The sequence below is a fragment of the Pteropus medius genome, unplaced genomic scaffold (assembly GCF_902729225.1).
Source record: "Pteropus medius unplaced genomic scaffold, Ma_sr-lr_union100, whole genome shotgun sequence".
NCBI lineage: Eukaryota > Metazoa > Chordata > Mammalia > Chiroptera > Pteropodidae > Pteropus > Pteropus medius.
Window position 1 is genome coordinate 7,064,492 of NW_024351730.1, and position 20,286 is coordinate 7,084,777.

The 20,286-nt window shown below is 35.1% G+C and overlaps 1 protein-coding gene across 15 annotated transcripts in view; it reads right to left on the reverse strand.

Annotated features, from left to right (window-relative positions):
* Positions 1-20,286, reverse strand: part of FRYL (FRY like transcription coactivator) — a 271,172-nt gene that overhangs the window by 46,192 nt on the left and 204,694 nt on the right. For 13 of the 15 annotated variants that reach the window (XM_039845152.1, XM_039845153.1, XM_039845156.1 and 10 more), the window contains 13 exons: positions 19,864-19,974; positions 18,846-19,000; positions 18,421-18,520; positions 17,177-17,345; positions 14,126-14,385; positions 12,981-13,121; positions 9,977-10,145; positions 5,473-5,557; positions 4,822-4,934; positions 3,710-3,860; positions 2,946-3,049; positions 1,808-1,993; positions 249-453 (listed from right to left, as the gene is read on the reverse strand). In XM_039845152.1, coding sequence (XP_039701086.1) covers positions 249-453; positions 1,808-1,993; positions 2,946-3,049; positions 3,710-3,860; positions 4,822-4,934; positions 5,473-5,557; positions 9,977-10,145; positions 12,981-13,121; positions 14,126-14,385; positions 17,177-17,345; positions 18,421-18,520; positions 18,846-19,000; positions 19,864-19,974 — 1,949 coding nt within the window. The remainder of the gene's footprint in view (positions 1-248; positions 454-1,807; positions 1,994-2,945; positions 3,050-3,709; positions 3,861-4,821; positions 4,935-5,472; positions 5,558-9,976; positions 10,146-12,980; positions 13,122-14,125; positions 14,386-17,176; positions 17,346-18,420; positions 18,521-18,845; positions 19,001-19,863; positions 19,975-20,286) is intronic. The other 2 variants (XM_039845167.1, XM_039845158.1) reach the window with 1 other exon arrangement.

Below are 20,286 nucleotides of genomic sequence, written 5' to 3' on the forward strand. Positions count from 1 at the left end.
AGTGAAATATGTATCTAGATAATACAATATTCTCCTGGGCACTTGGTATGCAGACACAATTAAGGCCCTTTTCAGGTATAACAACGTGAGCGCAAAAGAAGAAAGTCTTAGGTGGCACAATAATTTTCTAAATGTTGCACAATACAAACCCGTGTATTTCAAATCAAAATAAGTTCACTGTAGCTGACAAATGGAAGAGCAACTTGACACCCATATGTTGCTGGAATATTAAGAGCTGCAAATATTACCTTGAGGTAATGAACTCCATGAGGGTTTTGACTTTTCCGTCCTGCTCTACTGAGATGTCGACCTCGTTGAGGACAGTGGTGTGCAGATGGGAAACGGCTGCGCTGTTATTTCCTAGGCTGATACTAGAAGAGGTAGAACTTGAGCTAAGCCCTGAGTCAGTCATAGGGGAGGGCTGGTAATCAGGTATAAAATCACTAACACCTGCTGAAAGAGAAAGACTGTTGTGAATAACAAAACATAAAAGAATTTCACACAATGTTTAAAGAACTGAACTTCTGTCCCTTATAGATTTATATGGGATGCGTGAGGGACTGTTAGTGTTAGATGATACAAATCAGCGCTCCTTCTGTTGGCGCCTCATAAGCACCAAATTACGTCAAGCGAGTTTTTTTGGCAAACGTTTCACAGCTTATTATTAAAACTTAACTATTTGGATTTACTTTGTAGTCCTCTGCTGCCATCTGCTGAAGAAAGGTTGAAAGTGGCAATTTCCTAATGTTTTGGTATACTTCCTCAACATTTATTAAGTCAGTCACATTTCTATGATGTGAGCTGATTTTCAATTTCTTATGGAAAGGAGTCTATACTTTCTGCTTCATTTTACGTAAAGAAAGAAGATTTTAAAGTCTATTTGTAATATTTCTATTATGTCAATAAAATAATTTTAAAGGTTACTACTAATGCCCATATTTACAAAATGACAAAAGGAGCCTTAAAAACAAACAAAAACAAACTATGAAATTTTGAACAGATGCTTTAACATAAAAAAAGGCAGTAAATTTTATTCCATTCATCTTTTAATAATAGTTTTTAAAGATGAATGAATAAGTTTCTTAATAACTGTTTTTTGTTTTTGTTTTACTAACTCTAGGTATTAAGTAAATAAGATGGTTTCAACTAAGCAACTTCAAAATTCATTAACCCTGTATCTGACATCATATGAATGGGAAAAAACATAATTTTATTTCAGTTTTTAAATACAATTATTTTCTAGATCACCTATTATTAACCTGAGGATACTGATGAATGGAATAAATAACAGGTATTAGGAAAGAAGTAAATATTACTTGTAAGTAAAAAAAAATTCACATTGACAGTGAAATAAATTTTATAATTAAGTCTCATTAATTTGGACCTTACTACTTCAAAATGTGTAATTTGAAACTCATTATACTTCAAGATGAAAACTTTTTTAAATGCAGTAAATACAATCAAGTGAATAAAAAATTTTAAGTCTTCCATTGTCAATTTTTCAGATCTTGAGATAAGGAGATATCTAATACAGTTCCACATCTTTTTCAGAATTAATTAAGCACTCTTTCATTATATCTTCAACTTACATGTACATAACTTAACATTTCTATGATAAAGGCACTATATAGACTAGAATACTCCAAATTTAATTCCTTCATTTACTGTTTAATAAATGCCAATGGTACTTAACATAATAAAACTACATTTTAAAACACAGTCTAGTATTTTGACTTTAATTTTCACTATTGCACAATTTCAAATTAATTATGATTCCACTTTCAAATTATACTTTTAAAGTAAATACCTGTGAAAGTATAATCTAAGTGTGCAATTTGTTTGACTGTAAGCACCCTGGGCTCATTAAACTCTTTGTTCCTGAGAAGGACAGAGGCAACAGTTCGGATGTTACTGTTGGATCCCATTACTATTAATAAATGCAGAAGCAGGCGTTTACAATGTTCATACACCTCAGGGTGGCAGTGGTCAAATCCTAAAAAGAATAGTAGAAAATAATCATTAGTAAAGAGAAATAAGTATTCTCGCTACTGAACTCATACTTTAAAGAAAAGCAGAAATTACATAAAATATTTTGTATAGATGATATACTACATAAAGTTTTTTATTGGCCTATAGTGTGTGTACACTTTTACAACAGCCTATTATTGTCCTATAGCACTATGGAGAATCAAGATAAGTTTTCAATGTGTTTTATGTCTAAAATTTAGTAATCTCTTAGAAATTATTGTTACATAGCACTAGATGTAAAAGGCAAGCATTTTTTTTTGTGCCTAGCACCAATAGAAAGTCAGCAGATGTTTGATTACCAAAGGAATGAAGTAATGCATATATAAGTGTACATGTCAGGAAAACTTAGGGGAAGATGGCTATCTTGACTTGTTTCAGGACACCAATCCTACAAGCCTGAAAGATGCTGTTGATGTATGTGATGGAGCCCACACATTTGCCGCAGAAGGCACAGTGGAGTTTCAGCTGTAGTGATCAGACTGTTCACAATCCAACTCTTTTGGGAAACACTTAGAATCCATTTCAATTTTCCACTTATTCTGAAAGTTCCCAACCCCAGAGGCAAATTAATTTTACTCTTGCTACAGTTACAGAATTTTTCCTTCTAAAGGGTATGTGTGTTTGTGCGCAGAGCGGGAGGGGCCATAGGATAGAAATAAGAAAGAGGATAGACTTGTTTGTGGTTAAAAGAGAGGCTAGGAATAACCTCCACTAGACCATAAGAATCATAGTAAAAAGTGTCAGAGAAATAGCATAGGAAAAAAATAGGAATAGAAACACATAGAAACTTCGTTAAAACCATACTGCCTTTAAATTATCACAAAAATATAATATAAAGGAATTAATATAAGAAATAATAAATTATATTATAAATTATATTATAAAAATATAATATAAAAGAATCAAATATTTATTACCTATAAAAATTGCATGAAGAAGAAGATGGAGGTAGCTTCCCCATTCTACCTTCACACTATGATCAATAATCAGATCAGTCAAAAGGATCACGGCTATGTTACACCTATGACAAATGAAAATATTAATGTTTTACTAGAGTAAACCTAGAAAAAATCTTATGCATATTACTTGAAGATTTATTAATGTATTTTATGGAAAAATACAACTTCTCAAGAAAAACAGAGGAAAAGAAATACAGCCAAATAAACTGTTAAGTGATAGTTTTAGAAAAATATATCTGTCAAGTGTTCCTTGAAGTTAAGGGTCATATTTTCTTCATCTGCAACCCTAATACCTAGCACACTGCTTGCCACATAGTAGGTGTTCAATACATGTTTGGTATATTAATGATTTTTGAGAGAATGCAATAACTGTTCTACTGTGATTCTGTTAAGTAAGATTTAGTTTAACTCAATTCAAAACAATAGTGCCTACTACCATAAAATAGTATTTTTCAGATGTAGTAACTGGGTCCCAGAAAGGTCAAGTAACTATGCCAGACACCCAGAAAAGCAGCAGCACAATGAGATTTAATACTATTAACTGTAAACAGTTAGAATTCTGAGTTTAATATTTCTTAAAATCTAAATACACCGATCTAATTTGTTGTAGTATCTAACAAAAGAAGATTGCTTTTATTCTGTGTTGTAGGGTAGCATAAAGAAAGCTGAAAGTGTAAAGCAGAATTTGGTTCATATGAAGTAGGAATGATGCTGTAGTCCACCTGTGAAGAGGTAATCCAGGTGATGACGTTTCAGGCAAGTAATCCACCAGTGGTGACCAGCAGCCTCCAGCTGGTGGGAAGGGTAGTGGCTCTCCTTGATTATGCTCCATCACTTTCAGTCGCCAATTAGAATAAAGTGGCATTGAATCACCTATCAAAATAAAATGATCTCATTTTCTACACCATCTATTTTCTGCCAATATAAGCAAACTCTAGTAAGACACCAACTATTTATAGCATTGGAAAGTGATAAAAAATAATTTCCCACTATTTTGACATATGTTTGCTACGAAGACCTGGCTACAAATATTATCAAATTAATCAAATCAGAGAGAAAAAGAGATATCAATTCAGGTTCCATCCTCTACATCAAAACAAAACTACATTAGCACTTCATTATGATTCCATAATTGATGTCCAAGCCATGAGACCACAATATAGGTGAAGCTGCCTTGTAACAAGGGCTTTCTGGTAAGTTACTCAACTCTGAATTTCCTGAGATAGGGCCAACACAAACCCATCTTAAAAGAAAATCTGCTCTACTGCAGTGGGGCTGCAGGGTGCAGTAAAAAATGCCATTAGGAAATGTGAATTCTGTGTGACACTGGTAAGTCACTTAACCTCTCTGGACCTCAGTTCCATCATGTGTAAAATGGGGAGATTGGACCAGATCATCTTCAGGGTCCCCTCCCAGTCTGAAGTGAAGGCTTGTGCTTCTATCTGACCCTACCTTATATTATAGTAAACTTGGGTAGATTATTCACTTTGCAATAGCAAGGGAATACCTTCTAGTAAAACGTGAATCCCTGAAGAAAGAACAAACCTGTTCAAAAAAGCAGCCAGTTGCCAGGGTCTGTTCTATGATGCTTCCTGAGAACCAATTCTTAAATTCCTTTGGATTTATCTATCGGGAACCCGGGCTTTCAAAACAAATTTTCCCCATTTATGCTTCTTATTAAAATCAAGACGTTTGAGATTATGTTGGAACACCACTAGTGGCAGTTAGATACTCTTCTTAAAAACAGTTTATTGGAAAAGTATATTTATTAGCATTAATACAAGTAATAATACACCTCAGCATTATAGCTATAAAAAAATTTGAAATGTATTACTTTTTTCTTCTTCATAAGATCCTCCAGAACTGCTACTGTATCGAGATTCTAGTCTGTGATGTTGGCGATTTAAATGACTGTTGAATCCACTGTAGATGTCTAGGTGCACATAGCTATGGGAATGATCACTGCAGTTAGTCACAGTTCGCAGTAAAATGGTTTTTGCACTTTATATTTCACTTTCTATGTTTAAAAAAAGAATACAGTATACAAAATATTAACAAAAGTATACTATGATATATATTAATTTTAACCTTACGATTCAAAAGCTTAAACTTTTAAGTCAGTTATTTCTACCTGGTGATTTTCCTTAAACTGTTATAGTAATAATGTTCTGGTGAAACCTATTTTACATAAAACTGGCAGAGTAAACATCCATTCAGAGAAGTTTAAATATGTAAGAAAAACAAAAATTGACTGACCACATTCCAACAATTTATATAGTAGAAGATACAAAAGAATCTAGCATGTCAGCATCTTTAATGCTGAAACAGCCAATGTGGAGAACTTCCAAAATGGAAATATATTTCTTTACTAGAATTCTATCTAACACAATAAAATATACATTCCAATGCAGAAATTATAATTTATTCTGATGACAATCAGTACCTGTCAAACTGAAAGGCTAATGAAGAAGAGAGAAGTACTTACCTCTCTTCAATATTCTCTTTTATGGGTTTATTATCAGAATTGCCATCTGTGGGAGCTACCATTGTATTGCTACTGGAAGTAGTTCCTGTAATCAGAAATAAAACAGTATCTGTGAATTTCGATCCTGGAATAACGCAATAAAAACAAAAGACATCAAATTACAGATGACAAAACTCTACTAAAATGAGAGCAAAGTAATTTTCAAAAAGGAATGTACTCATACCGACAAGAAGAAAACAAGACAACAGCAATTAAATTTTAGATGCTTCTGGTCAAGATGGTGGAGTAGGTAAACACTGTGCTTGCCTCCTCTCATGACCACGTCAAAATGTCAACTAAAGTACAGAATAATTGTCATTGAGAATCACCTAAAATCTAGCTGAACAGAGTCTTATCACTAAGGGCATACAGAAGAAGCGTCAAGACTGGTACAAGGGGGTGGAGACACGGAATGGGCTGGCCCAATACCTGTGTGTGGAGGTTAAAAATTAGGAAGGATATCTCAGCTGCAGAGGGGTCCCAGCCCCGCACTAGGCTCCCCAACCCAGGGGTCCAGTGTTGGGAAGAAAAGGCTCCACAACTTCTGGCTGTGAAAATCAGCAAAAATTGCAGCCGAATGACATGGTGGGGTGGCTGGAGTTCCAGGCGTTCCTCTTAAAGGGCTCTCACATGGATTTACCTGCTGACAGACTCACTCATTCTGAGCTCTAGTGCTGTGGTGGCAGCTCAAAAGGTGCCAGGGAAATACGAGAAGGAACTGAATTGTCTGGCTTCAGGGCGAGGGCTAGAGGGGTAACTTTGTCCCAGACAGAAGTGCTGGCAGAGCCATTGTTCCTTTGTTGAGCCCTCCTCTAACCCAGCATGGAGACGCAAACGGGAGGCCGTATCTCATTCTTTATCAGCCTGGCTAACAGCTTCACCCACACTTGCAGGCCCACCCAAGCCTCCTCTAATGGCTTTTCCATACAAACAGCCTGTCTTGGCTCATGCCGCGGATTTTCCTAAAATCTCTCAAAGGTTCATAAAACCCAAAAAGTAATATCTGGCCTCAGAATGCCCTGTAATTCTTGTTAAGCAGCCCCAAGCCTTAACTTGGCAATGGAAATAGACATACAAGCCCAAGAAGCGCACAGACTCCTGAACAAGATGAGCCCAAACAGGCCCACAACAAGATACATCATAAATAAAATGCCAAAGGTTAAAAACAAAGAGAGAATCTTAAATGTAGCAAGAGAAAAGCAATTAGTTATCTACAAGGGAGCTCCCATAAGACTGTCGGCTGATTTCTCCACAGAAACTTTGCAGCCCAGAAGGGACTGGCATGAAATATTCAAAGTGATGTCAAGCAGGGACCTACAACCAAGATTACTCTACCCAGCAAAGCTATTATCTAGAATGGAAGGACAGATAAAGAGCTTCCCAGACCAGAAAAAGCTAAAGGAGTTCATCACCACCAAACCAGTATTACGAAAAATATTAAAGGGACTGTAAGAAAAAGAAAGATCAAAAATATGAATAAAAAAATGGCAATAACTACATATCTATCAATAATTACTTTAAGTGTAAATGGATTAAACGTTCCAATTGAAAAACATAGGGTGGATGAATGGATAAGAAAACAAAACCCTTACATATGCTGTCTATGAGAGGCTCACTTCAGATCAAAATACACACAGACTGAAAGTGAAGGGATGGAAAAAGACAGTTCATAAAAATGGAAACAAACAAAAAAGGCAGGGCAACAATACTTATACCAGACAAAATAGACTTTAAAACAAAGGCTATAACAAGAGACAAAGAAGGACCCAGTAATCCCATCTCTGAGTATTTACTCGAAGAAACTCGAAACACTACTTTGAAGGGACATGTACATCCATATATTCATTGCAGCATTATTTACAATAGCCAGGATGTGGAGGCATCCTGGGTGTCCATCAATGGATGAATGAATAAAGAGGTGGTACATATTTATAATGGGATATTACTCAGCCATTAAAAAAAAGGATGAATTAACATGAGTGGACCTAGAGAGTACTATGCTGATTAGAGTAAGTCAGAGAAAGACAAATATCATATGATTTCACTTACATGTGGAATCTAGAGAACAGGATAAACCATCAAACAAAACAGAAACAAACACATAGATACAGAGAATGTTTTCATGGTTGCCAGATGGGAGTGGGTTTGGTGGGAAGGGATTAAGAAGTACAAATTGATAGTTACAAAAATAGTCATGAGGATGTAAAGTATAGCAAAAGGATTATAGTCGATAATATTGTAATGACTATGTATGGTGTCAGGTGGGTACTAGATTTATCGGGGTGATCACTGTAAATTATATAAATGTCTAATCACTATGTGTATACCTGAAAATAATATAATATTGTATGTCAACTGTAACTGAAAAATAAAAATTATTTTAAAGGCAAAAAAAAAATCTAGATGCAGGAAAACAAAGGGACAGGAAGTAATTAAGTGTTAAGAAGGCTGAATCCTAAGCTGGTAGTAGAGGAAACCAAGAAGCTTCCATATATATATATGTTGTTGAACCTCCAAAAGGCTCAGGAATTAGTGGCATCAAGTTCCTCTGGAAGTAGGGGTTGAAGGTGCTGCTAAAAATGGCAGGACTAGTTGAAAATCTGTTTCAAAAGTAGGTGGTCCCAAGATCTACCCCACTTGCCTCTTCTAACTGGGTGACTGTCTCTCTCCACTCCCAGCAGCCTTTTCTGATGAGACTAAATGAGAAGATTTCTGGACTAGGGCACACCATGTCCAGTTGAAAGAAGAATTGAAAATAGGGGGATTAAGTGAAAATACATATACTAAAATTTGAGATTGTACCCCTTGCAACCTTTTTATCCCATGAGGCTAACAGAAGGCTTGAAGACCATATTGTGTGTCTATATATCTATGGATATATGTATTTGTGTATAGACACACACACACACACACACACATCTATACTCTCTACTTTAGGCATATGACCAGCAGAGTTTTCCCCGGGGAATCCAATTATCCAAGAAAAAAACCTATAGATTCTTATATCAATGACATCATCGCATGACAAATGATAAAGTCAACAAGTTCCACATACGCCTACAGAACATCGAACCAGCTTTTTCATACTCCACTCTTTATGAAGAGACAGACCTAGAATTGAGAGGCTTTTTAAAATTTTTAATTATTTTTTTCCATTTTTAATTTTTCAATTATAGTTGACATTCAATATTATTTTATATCAGTTTCAGGTGTACAGCATGGTGGTTAGACATTTATATAATTTATGAAGTGATCCCTCCGATTAGTCTAGTAAACACCTGTCACTATACAGTTATTACAATATTATTGATTACATTCCCTATGCTGTACTTTATATCCCCGTGACTATTTCATAACTACCCATTTGTACTTTCTACTCCCTTCACCTCTTCACCCAGCCTCCCAATTCCTCTTCCATCTGGCAACCATCAGTTTGTTCTCTGTATCTATGAGTCTACTTCCGCTTTGTTTGTTTGTTTATATTGTTCCTTAGATTCCACATATAAGTGAGATCATGTGGTATTTGTCTTTGTCTGATTTACTGCACTTAGCATAATACCCTCTATGTCCATCGCTGTCGCAAATGTAAAGATTTCTAGACTTGGTAGGCTTTAACTAAGACGAATCAAAACAAATGGCCAGCAATATTTAGAAAAAAGGAATTTTAGTGGGACAAGAAAACTTTATCAGCTATAGAGGAAGATAGTTCAACCATAAAACATGAAGAGAATGTTCCTAAAAAAATTCTAATTGAAAAAAAGAAACTAATTAAAAACATTCGGGTGGATATAAAAGATTCAATAGAAGTGTTATTAGAAATCTCCTAGAAAGTAGAACAAAAAGGCTGAGATAAAAATAGATAAGAAAAAAATCAATTGTAAAGATATAATTTAAAAGATTTATAATTATACATTTAATGTCGTTATTCCTATGCCCAAAACATGTAATATAAACTGAGTGAGTTTCACAAAAATTTAATCTACTAAGCCCAGATATTATGTTGATTTTTAATGGAAGTTACTCCTTCAGGGACATATTTCTTCAACTCAAAATATCATAATAATTATAATATATGTGTACACATGTAGTAAGTATATAAACTGACATCACTGGATATTTATAATGCTCAAATAAATGTAATATAAATTTAGAGTAATTTCAATAAGCATTTTTTATATTTAACGCACTAACTATATTCATTAAAAAATGCATTCGTTATAAGGATACATAAATCTTATTCCCATTCTGAATAAGTATGTAAATATGTTTCCCTCTAGAATATTAAGACGCCTTACATTGTCAAATTTCTTTACTCGTATAAAGAATTACAAAGTCTTATCAAGTCAATCACCATACATGACTCATGTCTATGTTTTCTTGATGATGTTTAAAGCAAACACTTGTTAAAATGAACAATTAGATAAAGCTTCTCTTTTGAGACAATCAGTTTTAAATAACTTCTCACCTGAGGTGACAGACGGGATTTTATAGCTGGAAGTGATGCGGTAATATGGGGGATTATCCATGTGAGTGACTCCCGAACTGACAGGATCGGTCAGCTGTAGTTCACTCACCAGTTCTTCTAGCAACTGCATTGTTTTGTCTCTACCTAGATATACAATAACTTTCTTCACCTGTCACAAAAGAAATTATTCAGAAAAGAAAAAGCGAAATTTTTTATTTCATAAACTTGTCTTCAGACAAATTTTATCAGAGTTAAGTTCAATTTTAAGTTGTAGACGAATAAGTACAACTTAAATTTGACTACAATGCTGATCAGCAATAACACATTAACTAATCAGCCTTATAAATACTGTCCTCTTTTAACATTGCATCTTATTAGAATGACCTGAATATACTGTTTAATGGTTTCCACAATGTTATCTATTTCCTTTACATTTTTACTTTTACTCTTTTTTTTTTAGAAAAGCAAAAGATAACTGCTTTTCTATAAATCAGTTTCTTTTTCTAATGGAAAAGATTTCAATTACTATCATCCCAAGCTTTCCTCTTATTTTTAGTCAGGCAGCATTCAAACCCAGGATTTACCTTTTATTCTGCCTTCCCATTCTCCATATTCAACCCAGTAGAACAGAGTCGTGATTAAGAGCAAAGATCTAGAACTAAATTGGAACTCAAACTACGCAGTGTGGATTGGAATGCAGATCTAATACTTACTAGCCATATGAGCTGGAAAGTTACTATTTTTCCTTCTGCAAAATGGGGACAATAGCACCTACTTCATAAAGCTGTTAGGGTTAATAAATTAAGATGTATAAAGCACTTTAAAAATGTTAAGTACATAGTATGAGCTGAATAAGCGGGGGAAAAACCCATTTCAGTTGTACGCATTATATGTATCTTTCTCATTCTTTAACTCTATCAGCATAGACATCATCCAGGAACTTGCTAGAAATACAGAATCTCAGGCCCCCCTCCCACCTCCAGAATCAGAACCAGAACAAGATCCACAGATGATTCATATGCACACAGACATATGAGAAGCTCCGCTTTATATGACCCTTGGACAGATCTTAAAACGAGCTTTATTATATCATATGAAAAGTCTCACAATGGTCACCACTGATAACTGACTTCTTACAACTCTTTATCCACCCAACTGCTCTATTTGCTAATCCCCTGTTCTCATGTTCAGTCATCTCTGACCATGCCAGGTTCATTCCTGCCTCTGCTTTTGTTCCGTGTGACTGTGAGGACTTCTGAGTTGACACTTCTGACCCCAATCCTGTCAAGTCTTCAAGCCCCGCCCCCACCCCAACTCCACTGCTTTCTCTATGAAGATTTTACCCACTTTTTACAAACAGATCTGGGTTGGAATTCCAGTTCTATTAAGTGATAAAGCTAAATGGCTATGTGACTATAAGTTACTCTTCTCTCTGCCTTGATTTATTCATCTGTAAAACTGTGTAATCTTAACAAACTTACAGATGAATTCTGATAATTAAATGAAATAATGCATATGAAGTGTTTGTACCATGCCTGGACTATAGTAAGTGATTAAGAAATGATAATTAAGAAATTATTATTATTGTTGATAAAAATGGCTCCTTTTAAATTCCTGGCAAATGGTTATTCCCTGAATTTCATCTTGGCTTCTTAGAATTATAACTTTATGCTTGTTTCTAGTTCCAGCCCTAACTCACTCATTCATTCGTCCAATTAATGGGCACATTCTACAAGCCAAACATTTTTCTAGGCCCTGGGAAGATAGCAATGAACCAAACAGACAAAAATTCCTGCCGCTGAGGAGCTCACAAGCTACTGGATTGACTGAGGTAAAAGTAATGATGTAAGTAGGTAAAATATGTTTGATGATGGTAAATGCTAAGAAAATTGACAGAAGGAAAAAAAAAAAAGAGAGAGTGTGGTGTAGAGGCAGGGCATTTGCAGTTTTAGATTGGATGACCAGCAAAGGTCTCAATAAGAATGGACTTTTGAAGAAAGACCTGAGGTGAGGGAGTAAGCAACGTGGCTATTTAGGGAAAGAGAAAAAAAGTAAGTGCAAAGGGTCCAGGTTGGGAAGGCTTGGGGTGAGAGAGTAAGTCGGCAAAGGGGTCAGCATTAAGGGCAGGGAGAATTTTTGGAGGAATGCTCAGAGAGGTAACCTGATATCATGCTGTTTGGTACCATACACCCACCTAGCTCTAAGTGCTCCTCAGTAAAGAAAAGCTATTAAATGGTTTGCTTAAAGTTGGATCTGTAAGAACTTCTAGGGTGACATTCTGCAGAGGTAGTCTTCTGTGGAACATACTTTTAGGAGATGCTGCTATGTGACTGAGCTATATCTACATATTCACACACACAGGTTTGTGTGCATGTGTGTATCAGTTTAACTCTCATGTTTGATAGTGCCATATTGTTCTCTTAACTTGAGCAGATTAAAAGTTTGCTTTCCGCTTAGAAGGCAAAGACTGTTTTATTCTTCATTGTGTATCTTACCAGGCTTTCCCTTGCTTCCAGAAGCTTTAATCACAATTCTATAGGCACATAGCTCTCACCATCTTGCTCTAATATTCCAACACTAGATCCTTGCCTAGCAAAAACTATTTTTGTGGTTTCCATTTCAGTATCACTTTCTCTCAAATATCAACTCTAATCCTGCCAGACAGCTGTGGTTCCAAGGTTATTCACTCCCAGTTCTCCGCAGTTTTCCTTTGCAGCCCTTACCATGACTGTTTTATTAACTTACTGATTTATTATTAAATAAAAAATGAAATTTGTATCATCCATCAGATTATAATGCCCAGAACTTAGAAGAGAACCTAGCTAATAATATTTGTTAAATGAATCAATGAATAAATCCTTGTGCTATTTCCTGACTGTCCTCATCCTGACACTGCTTTGCTTCTGCTGGTCTATTGATGCCTATACTCTGATATTACAAGACACCATTAAAAAAAAAAAAAAAAANAAAAAAAGTTTTAAGTTAAATGAACTTGAATACATACATAAGGCAAGAGGCTTGGTTCACTATTCACTCCACAAATGCTGATCAAAAAGTGCAAAATTATTTTCAGGTTTTTTGGCCAGCCATCTGCAAGTGTGGTCCACACATTCTCTATCTCCGACCAGGCTAGCTCATCACCATACTAGATGTAGGAAACACAACATATATTTTAGTAATGACTGTCTATTATGTACCAAACTTGTCACATCATGCAATATTAAAAACCAAAGTTTTTATAGAAAGTTTTTATCTTTCTCATACTTTAGAGGAATAATCATTTCTTTCAACAATGCTAAACATAAACATCATTACAGTCATGCAGTGCATAATGGCGTTTCGGTCAACGACAGTCTACATATACGATGGCAGTCCCATAAGATTATAATAGAGCTGAAAAATTCCTGTCACCTAATTGCATTGTAGCCATCGTAACATCCTAGCACAATGAATTACTCACACATTTGTGGTAATGCTGTTGTAAACACACTTGCTGTGCTGCCAGTCATATAAAAGTATTGCATGTACAATTTGGTACAGCCCATGATACTTGATAATGATAATAAATGACTATGGTTTAATAAATGTTACTGGTTTATGTATTTACTATACCACACCTTTGATCATTATTTTAGAGTGTACTGTTTCTACTTATAATAAAAAGTTTGCTGTAAAACAGCATGCTGTGTTATGTCAGCAGCAGCCTCATACGTCCTGTATTCTCATCATTTTCTCTTGTGCTTGATTTAATCTCAGGTTGTTTTGTACAGGAACATGCTGTACAGGCTTGTAGCCTATGAGTGGTAGGTTACACCACACAGCCGCGCTATGTAGTGGGCTATCCCATCTAGGTTTGTGTCAGTGCACTCTGACGTTTATACAACAAGGAAACTGCCTAAGGACTCATTTCTCAGAAAATACCTCCATCGTTAAACGGTACATGACTGTAATCACATATGTTAGCCTCCCCCCAAAAACAATTTTATATATGATGAAAATTTTTCTAGAGAAAGGAATTTATAATGCATATTTGCTTGGTTACCAGAGGATTATTTAATCTCTTCATCTATTTCTAACCTTGTTTACTCCTCCTAACTCAGTAATTCAGTACAGTAACTGCAGTAGCTGCAAATACAAAGCCCATTTTACCTTTGCTGTCATGTACATCAGATTGTTCAAAACCATTGCAGTGGCTTGCGGAGATCCCCAGCCTTCTCCTCGTAACCAGCGCCTGCTAGTCACCATAAGTTCTCGGTCTTTTACAGATTCATCTTCATCCTCATCATGTCGCCTTGCTGTGGGCAAAGGTTTTAAATCTACCAACTCAATGTTGTTCATCCACGGTAACAAATAGTGCAGCATGACTTGCCTCCCAGCAGGGTGAGCTGTTTGAATTCTCTGGCTTATCTCTGTAATTAAAAACAAGGCAAAAGTGGGAACTGATATGATTTTGCTTTCCTTTGATTTGTAATTAATTTCAACATCTCGCCCTTAAAGAATAGGAAGCTGGTTTTTATTCATGACATTAAAAAATGAGTACTATTCCTCCTTTTAATAAATTTGACCTTGATGACACCATAAAGAAAAGTAACAGCTAACATATCACATTCTTACTTTTTATATAAAATACCTTTGGTGGTTAAGATAAATAAATGTTTGTGCACTGTTGATGAGACTGTAAAATGGTACAGCCACTACAGAAAAACAGTTTAAGAGCTCCTCAAAAAATTTAAGATAGAAAGAACTACCATGTGATCCTGCAATCCCACTTCTGGATATTTACCCAAAAGAATTGAAAGCAGGGTCTCAAAGAGATATTTGCACATCTGTGTTCACAGCTGCTCTATCTATAATAGCCAAGATGTGGAAGCAATCAAATGTCCATCAATAGATAAATGAATAAACAAAATATGGGACATAACACACAATGAAACACTACACAGCCTTAAAAAATGTTACAATGTGGAAGAACACTGAGGACATTATGCTGAGTGAAATAAACCTGTCATAAAAACATCAATATTGTATGACTACACTTATATGGAAGTAGAATGATGGTTACCAGGGGCTGGGAAAGGTGGAAAGGGAAGGTATTGTTTAGTGAGTACAGAGTTTCAGTTCTGTAGGCTAAAAAAATTTCTGGAGATCTATTTCACAACAGTGTAAACAAACTTTTATCACTAATGAACTGTACAGTTAAAATGATTAAAATGGTCAATTTTATAATATGTTTTTTACCACAATAAATAAATGAATAAATATAATTTTAAGATAAAAGACAATTTTTATACATGAGTTATTTAAACTGACCCCTTAAAGAATTTCACATATTTTGGTTCTATCTAGGGGAGATGCCTATGATATACTTGTTACTTTTACATCCATCTCATCTAATGCCCAGAGAAGCCTGTGAGGTAGACAGAGTCAGAGTAACTTGCCCAAGGTCAAACAAAGATCCAGGGGCAGAGGATTCAAACACAAGGTTGATTCTAAAGCTCATGAGCTTTTTTACATAGTGTTTAATCTCCATAAATCACTTTAAATAAGAATCTTCCTTTTCCTCAATACCCCTTTTGTCCACATTTACTTGTACTTATTTACTCATTAGAAGGAGTGAATATGGAAGCTGTGGTTTGGAACCTGGCTCCGGAATTGCACACACCAGCTCTACCACATACAAGCTGCCTGACCTAGGGCCAACCTGTCAACCTCTGATCCTTAATTTATTATTCTGTAAAAAGAGGGTAACAAAAGTGGTTGCCTCATGGAACTTTTGTGCAAATTCGACATACTAACAATGAAGGGCTCCATCCAATGCCTTGCATCTAGTTATGCTAAATTCCAACTTTTTATGACTCTCTTCTGTTAGTATATCAATGTTACTGCCTCCACACATGAAACATTAGACTTGGAGCTCTGAAAGGAGTTGAACGAAAAGATCCTGACTGGGGGAAGAGACAGTGTGTGTGGGAGCTGGGACCATCCCAATATCAGCTGCCATGCTGACCAATTCCATGACCTCTGAGACCCAGCTGGTCTCCTCTGCTTTCCGTACAGCAGCCTCTAGAAGAAGCCCAGCAACAGCAAGATTAGTGTTCACGACAGCCACCACATTATGTTGATGACCATCCACATCCACCCTATAAGGGCTGTCAGGACTGTGGGATTTGGGGAAAAGAAAGGAAAGGGCATGGTTGCTGCCATCTACCAGTGCAAACCAAATGGGTAAACTGTTTTTAAGAACCTAATGTTAGGAGAATTTAAGTTGTTTTATCCCCACTCAGGTTAATTAGAAATGGGAAACAAACCATTTTCACCGCTGACATAGGTACTAAGGAAAAATGCCCAAAGGTGGCTAAGCCCATTATACTTTGAGCCCAGATGAAAGAAAGAACCACAACAGAACCCTGCACTCCCCTGGATGCTAATTTTGGAGCACGTCCAGTACTCAGACTAGAACAAGATCTTGCTGCAGGTGGAAAGCAGAAAAACTAGCTGTCTTTCGTATTATAATGAAAACTTTTCAGTTAAAGGATAAAACATCATGGGGGCATTTACAACAGTGTACTCATTAGGCAGAAGGTTAAACTAAATGGATCTCCAAATTGTCCTAAATTTGAATCCTGGGAAACCCAGATAGATATGACACCTTGCCTGACACATAGCCCTGAAATTTCAGAAACTCTGGCAGGAATATCTGTTGGCCCTAAGTAAAGGAAACTGGCTTGAAAGCAGTGTGGGATCCTAGCAATAGTTTTGCTTACAGCAGTACAGGACCTTTCCCTATGATTAGAGGTTTTACTTACAGAAAGAAACCTGTATCTTTATCCCTGCATTTTATTAAATACAGGCCAGTATACAAGGTAAATACATATTAGAAGACTCAGGAAGTTCTACTGTCTACTAAAGAAATACGTTTTAAGTTGTATGTGAAGCCCTCTCTTACTTTTCTTTTTTCTTTTTCTTTTTTTCTTTCTGGGTAGAGTGAGAAAAAGTGAGAAGTTCTGTAAAGATTTCATTAATAAGACATCTAAATATCATGATAGATCAATATGAAGAGTTTTATTTAAAAATTCTCTATATAAAGACATGTTTTGAGTCAACCTCAAATTTCATATATTGAAAATTTCCTAAAAGTAGTTCTTTAGAAATTATTGCTAATAAAGAGAAACTACTAACCAGTTCAACGATCGATCGTACCTGAGAATATGGCGAGAGTTAGCTCAGGATATGCCCTTGCTAATTCCTCAGACAACTGATAATATGAAACAGAATACAGATGCGGCAGAGGAGACAACTGGCTTAGAACTCCATCTGTTCTCTGAACCTCCAATTTGTGAGCATAGCGAAACATCTTCGGTTCCAGGATCTATGGGAATGTAATTCCATCAATTTAAGACTTCATGGGTCCTCTAAATTTCAACTATAATTAAAAAGATAAAATCTCCCAAGAAATATTTCATTTTAAAAATTATACTTTAAGAATTATACATTGTAAAGTATTTCACATGTTAATTTCTAATTCCATGAAATGTTTGCAAAATATCTGTAACTGTTTACCAGGATTTATAGTCCTTGTGTTTAATGGCAATGATTGGGGATAGTAGCACAGTCTGAAATCAACTTCAGCATCTTAATATACAATTACTTGAAAAAGACTGATCACTTTCCATCAAAAATATGACTATATAAAACATGTATAAGTGAAAAAAATCTTTAAACAGACCTTGGTTAACCACAAGGAAATATGGAATATAAACTAAAAATTCTTCTTACGTTATACTATGTAAAGAGCTACACTATTGAACTTTCTTCTTAATTAATAAAGACATCAGGGTGGAATTCCTAAGATGATCCTTACCAGAATCAGTACCACTTGCACTCTTTGGAAAATCAGTATCTACTTGAATTCTATTCTTAACCCTTGGTTAAGAGGAAAGAATCTCATTCTATTATCAATGAGTTAAGTATTATATAATAATGATATATCCATGTCTGCAAGTTGACTTCTAGGTTATGTTTCTCAGTCTAATAAAGAAAAATTATATGAGGTTATAAATAAAAGAGCTAATTACTTTTCACTTAGTTCTCAAAAAAAAAAAAATTAAATTCGTATTCTTATCTGCTGAATAAAAATAGTTACACAAAAACCCAGGCCCCAAATCACTAAATTTTCATAAGTATTTGCACACACACAGGCACACATAGGTTTATGTAACATACATAATCTCTCTACGATATACTTCTAAACAGTTTGTATTACTTATAGACTTAAATGACCCATATTATCTTTGTCTTCTATTTCTAATGATAATCAGGAATTGATATAACACCTTGATATTAAAAATAAAACTGAACATTAGTATATTTTCAAGGCAAGAATAGATTGTTATGCTTCATAAAATTCTGAGTGAAAGGATTTTAATTAAAAATTGTTTACAAACCTGTAAAAGTTGCATAGCAACTTCATAGATGCTTCGAGAAGAATCAGCTGCTTTAAACAGTATCAGATTTAGGAGCATCACTGTGTCACACTGATAATCCCTAGGGACAAATTTTACATCTTAGGTAAGTAATGTTTAGAGGCTTTCACTGAAGTTAATAAATATGATATACAAAGGACAAGGCTGCTGCCATGCATGCAGCTGCGAAGCATATGAGGCGACTGGGTTTTTCTTTAAGGCAAAAGGTACAAAATAGATGCAACGTGATCATGATCCTTATTTGGGTTAAATTTTGTTAAGAGTTTACAGAGAGAAAATACTTGGTTTCTCAGTATTTCTGGACTAAAAGAAAATACTTTCTTTAAAAACAAACAAACAAACAAACAAACACCTAAATAGAATATAAAACACAGAGTCTGGAGCACCTGTTCTGGAAGACATTAGCTATGGCTTTAAAGCAGCCAGCCGCCACCCTCTTTGAACCGGTGTAGCATCGATCCACAGCCCAGTACATCAGGTTGCTCTGATCTGGGTTCAGCTCCAGCAGTAATGTAACTGCTTCACAGCCCAACTGATGAACCTAAGAAAAGGTCACAAAATTGCTCAGGACAGACAGAGCACTGTATTACTTAAATGCCTACTTCTCTACATTTTACCAAAATAATATAGTATATATATTTTTTACATTTAATCACAAAATTCAGTTTCCCTTTGTTTACCTCATTCTCATTTTACTCCGCCTGCAGAAAAAACGACATGGGTAAATTAAACTTGGTCTCCTGCTTTTTGCACAAGACTCTTAGTAATATCATTCTTTCTTCCAGCTGAGCTCTAAAGGCGGTTGATGAATATGAACACTGATTAAGTGCTTTCAGAAAACTGAATTCTTAACCTCTCCAGTTATTTTTATCAAGCTTTATTCTTGTTTTTGATAACCTAATAGAAAAATTATTCTTTGGGGAAAAAAATGTAAGTCCTATTTTAAATTGTGATGTCTATGCAATGTATAGTATGAGAGTACAAAGGGCATGGAATAGGGAGGGCAGGAAAGAATGATTAATTGGAGAGTGGTCAAAAAAAAAAAAAAAAAAGAAAAGAAAAAAAAAAACACCCAAGAAATTAAACATAGCAAAAAACATGTTTCTTCCTTGAAGCTCAATGTAGACTACATTAATATTTTATTTATAGACTTAGAACCCTGTTTTGAGATATATACATACTACTACTGTATTAATCCTTCAACATAAAAAAATGATCAAATGAGGGTGTAATAAGTTAGAAATTTCTTAGATTATGGCATCCTATTTAATTTTACATATGTTTTCTGCATATAATTCTAACCTATCTAATTTTAAAAGACTTGTTTTCAGTGGGCCATACAATAATTCCAAATAATGCAATGACAATTTATTATGAAATTTTAAGGGAATTACCAATAATTACCTTTTTGTCCAGAGAGTCCAAAATATTATCCAACCATTTGTACAAATAGCCATCTGATGAAAGTCCTACATTATCTGCAACAGGGCCACAACATAGTACAGCAGACATAGCCTTCAAACAATAATATCAGAATTACATTTAAAACAGTTAAGAGGTTAAATGCTGGTTGTTTAATGAGAAGAGGCAAGATATTTTTAGTCATGCTTATGTAACAACAATATCTTTAATTTTTTTCTGTACAAAGAAAAGCGAAATAGTAATTTTTGAAACTAGGTAATTTATTATGAATACAAAAGTACCAAAGTATCATGATACCAAATTAGACATGGACTTTGAACAGTACTAAAAGAGAAGGGAGGCAAAAAAGACCAAGAAAAAGTACTTAAGCAGGAAAAAAAACTGGTATTTCTTTGAGGCAATCCT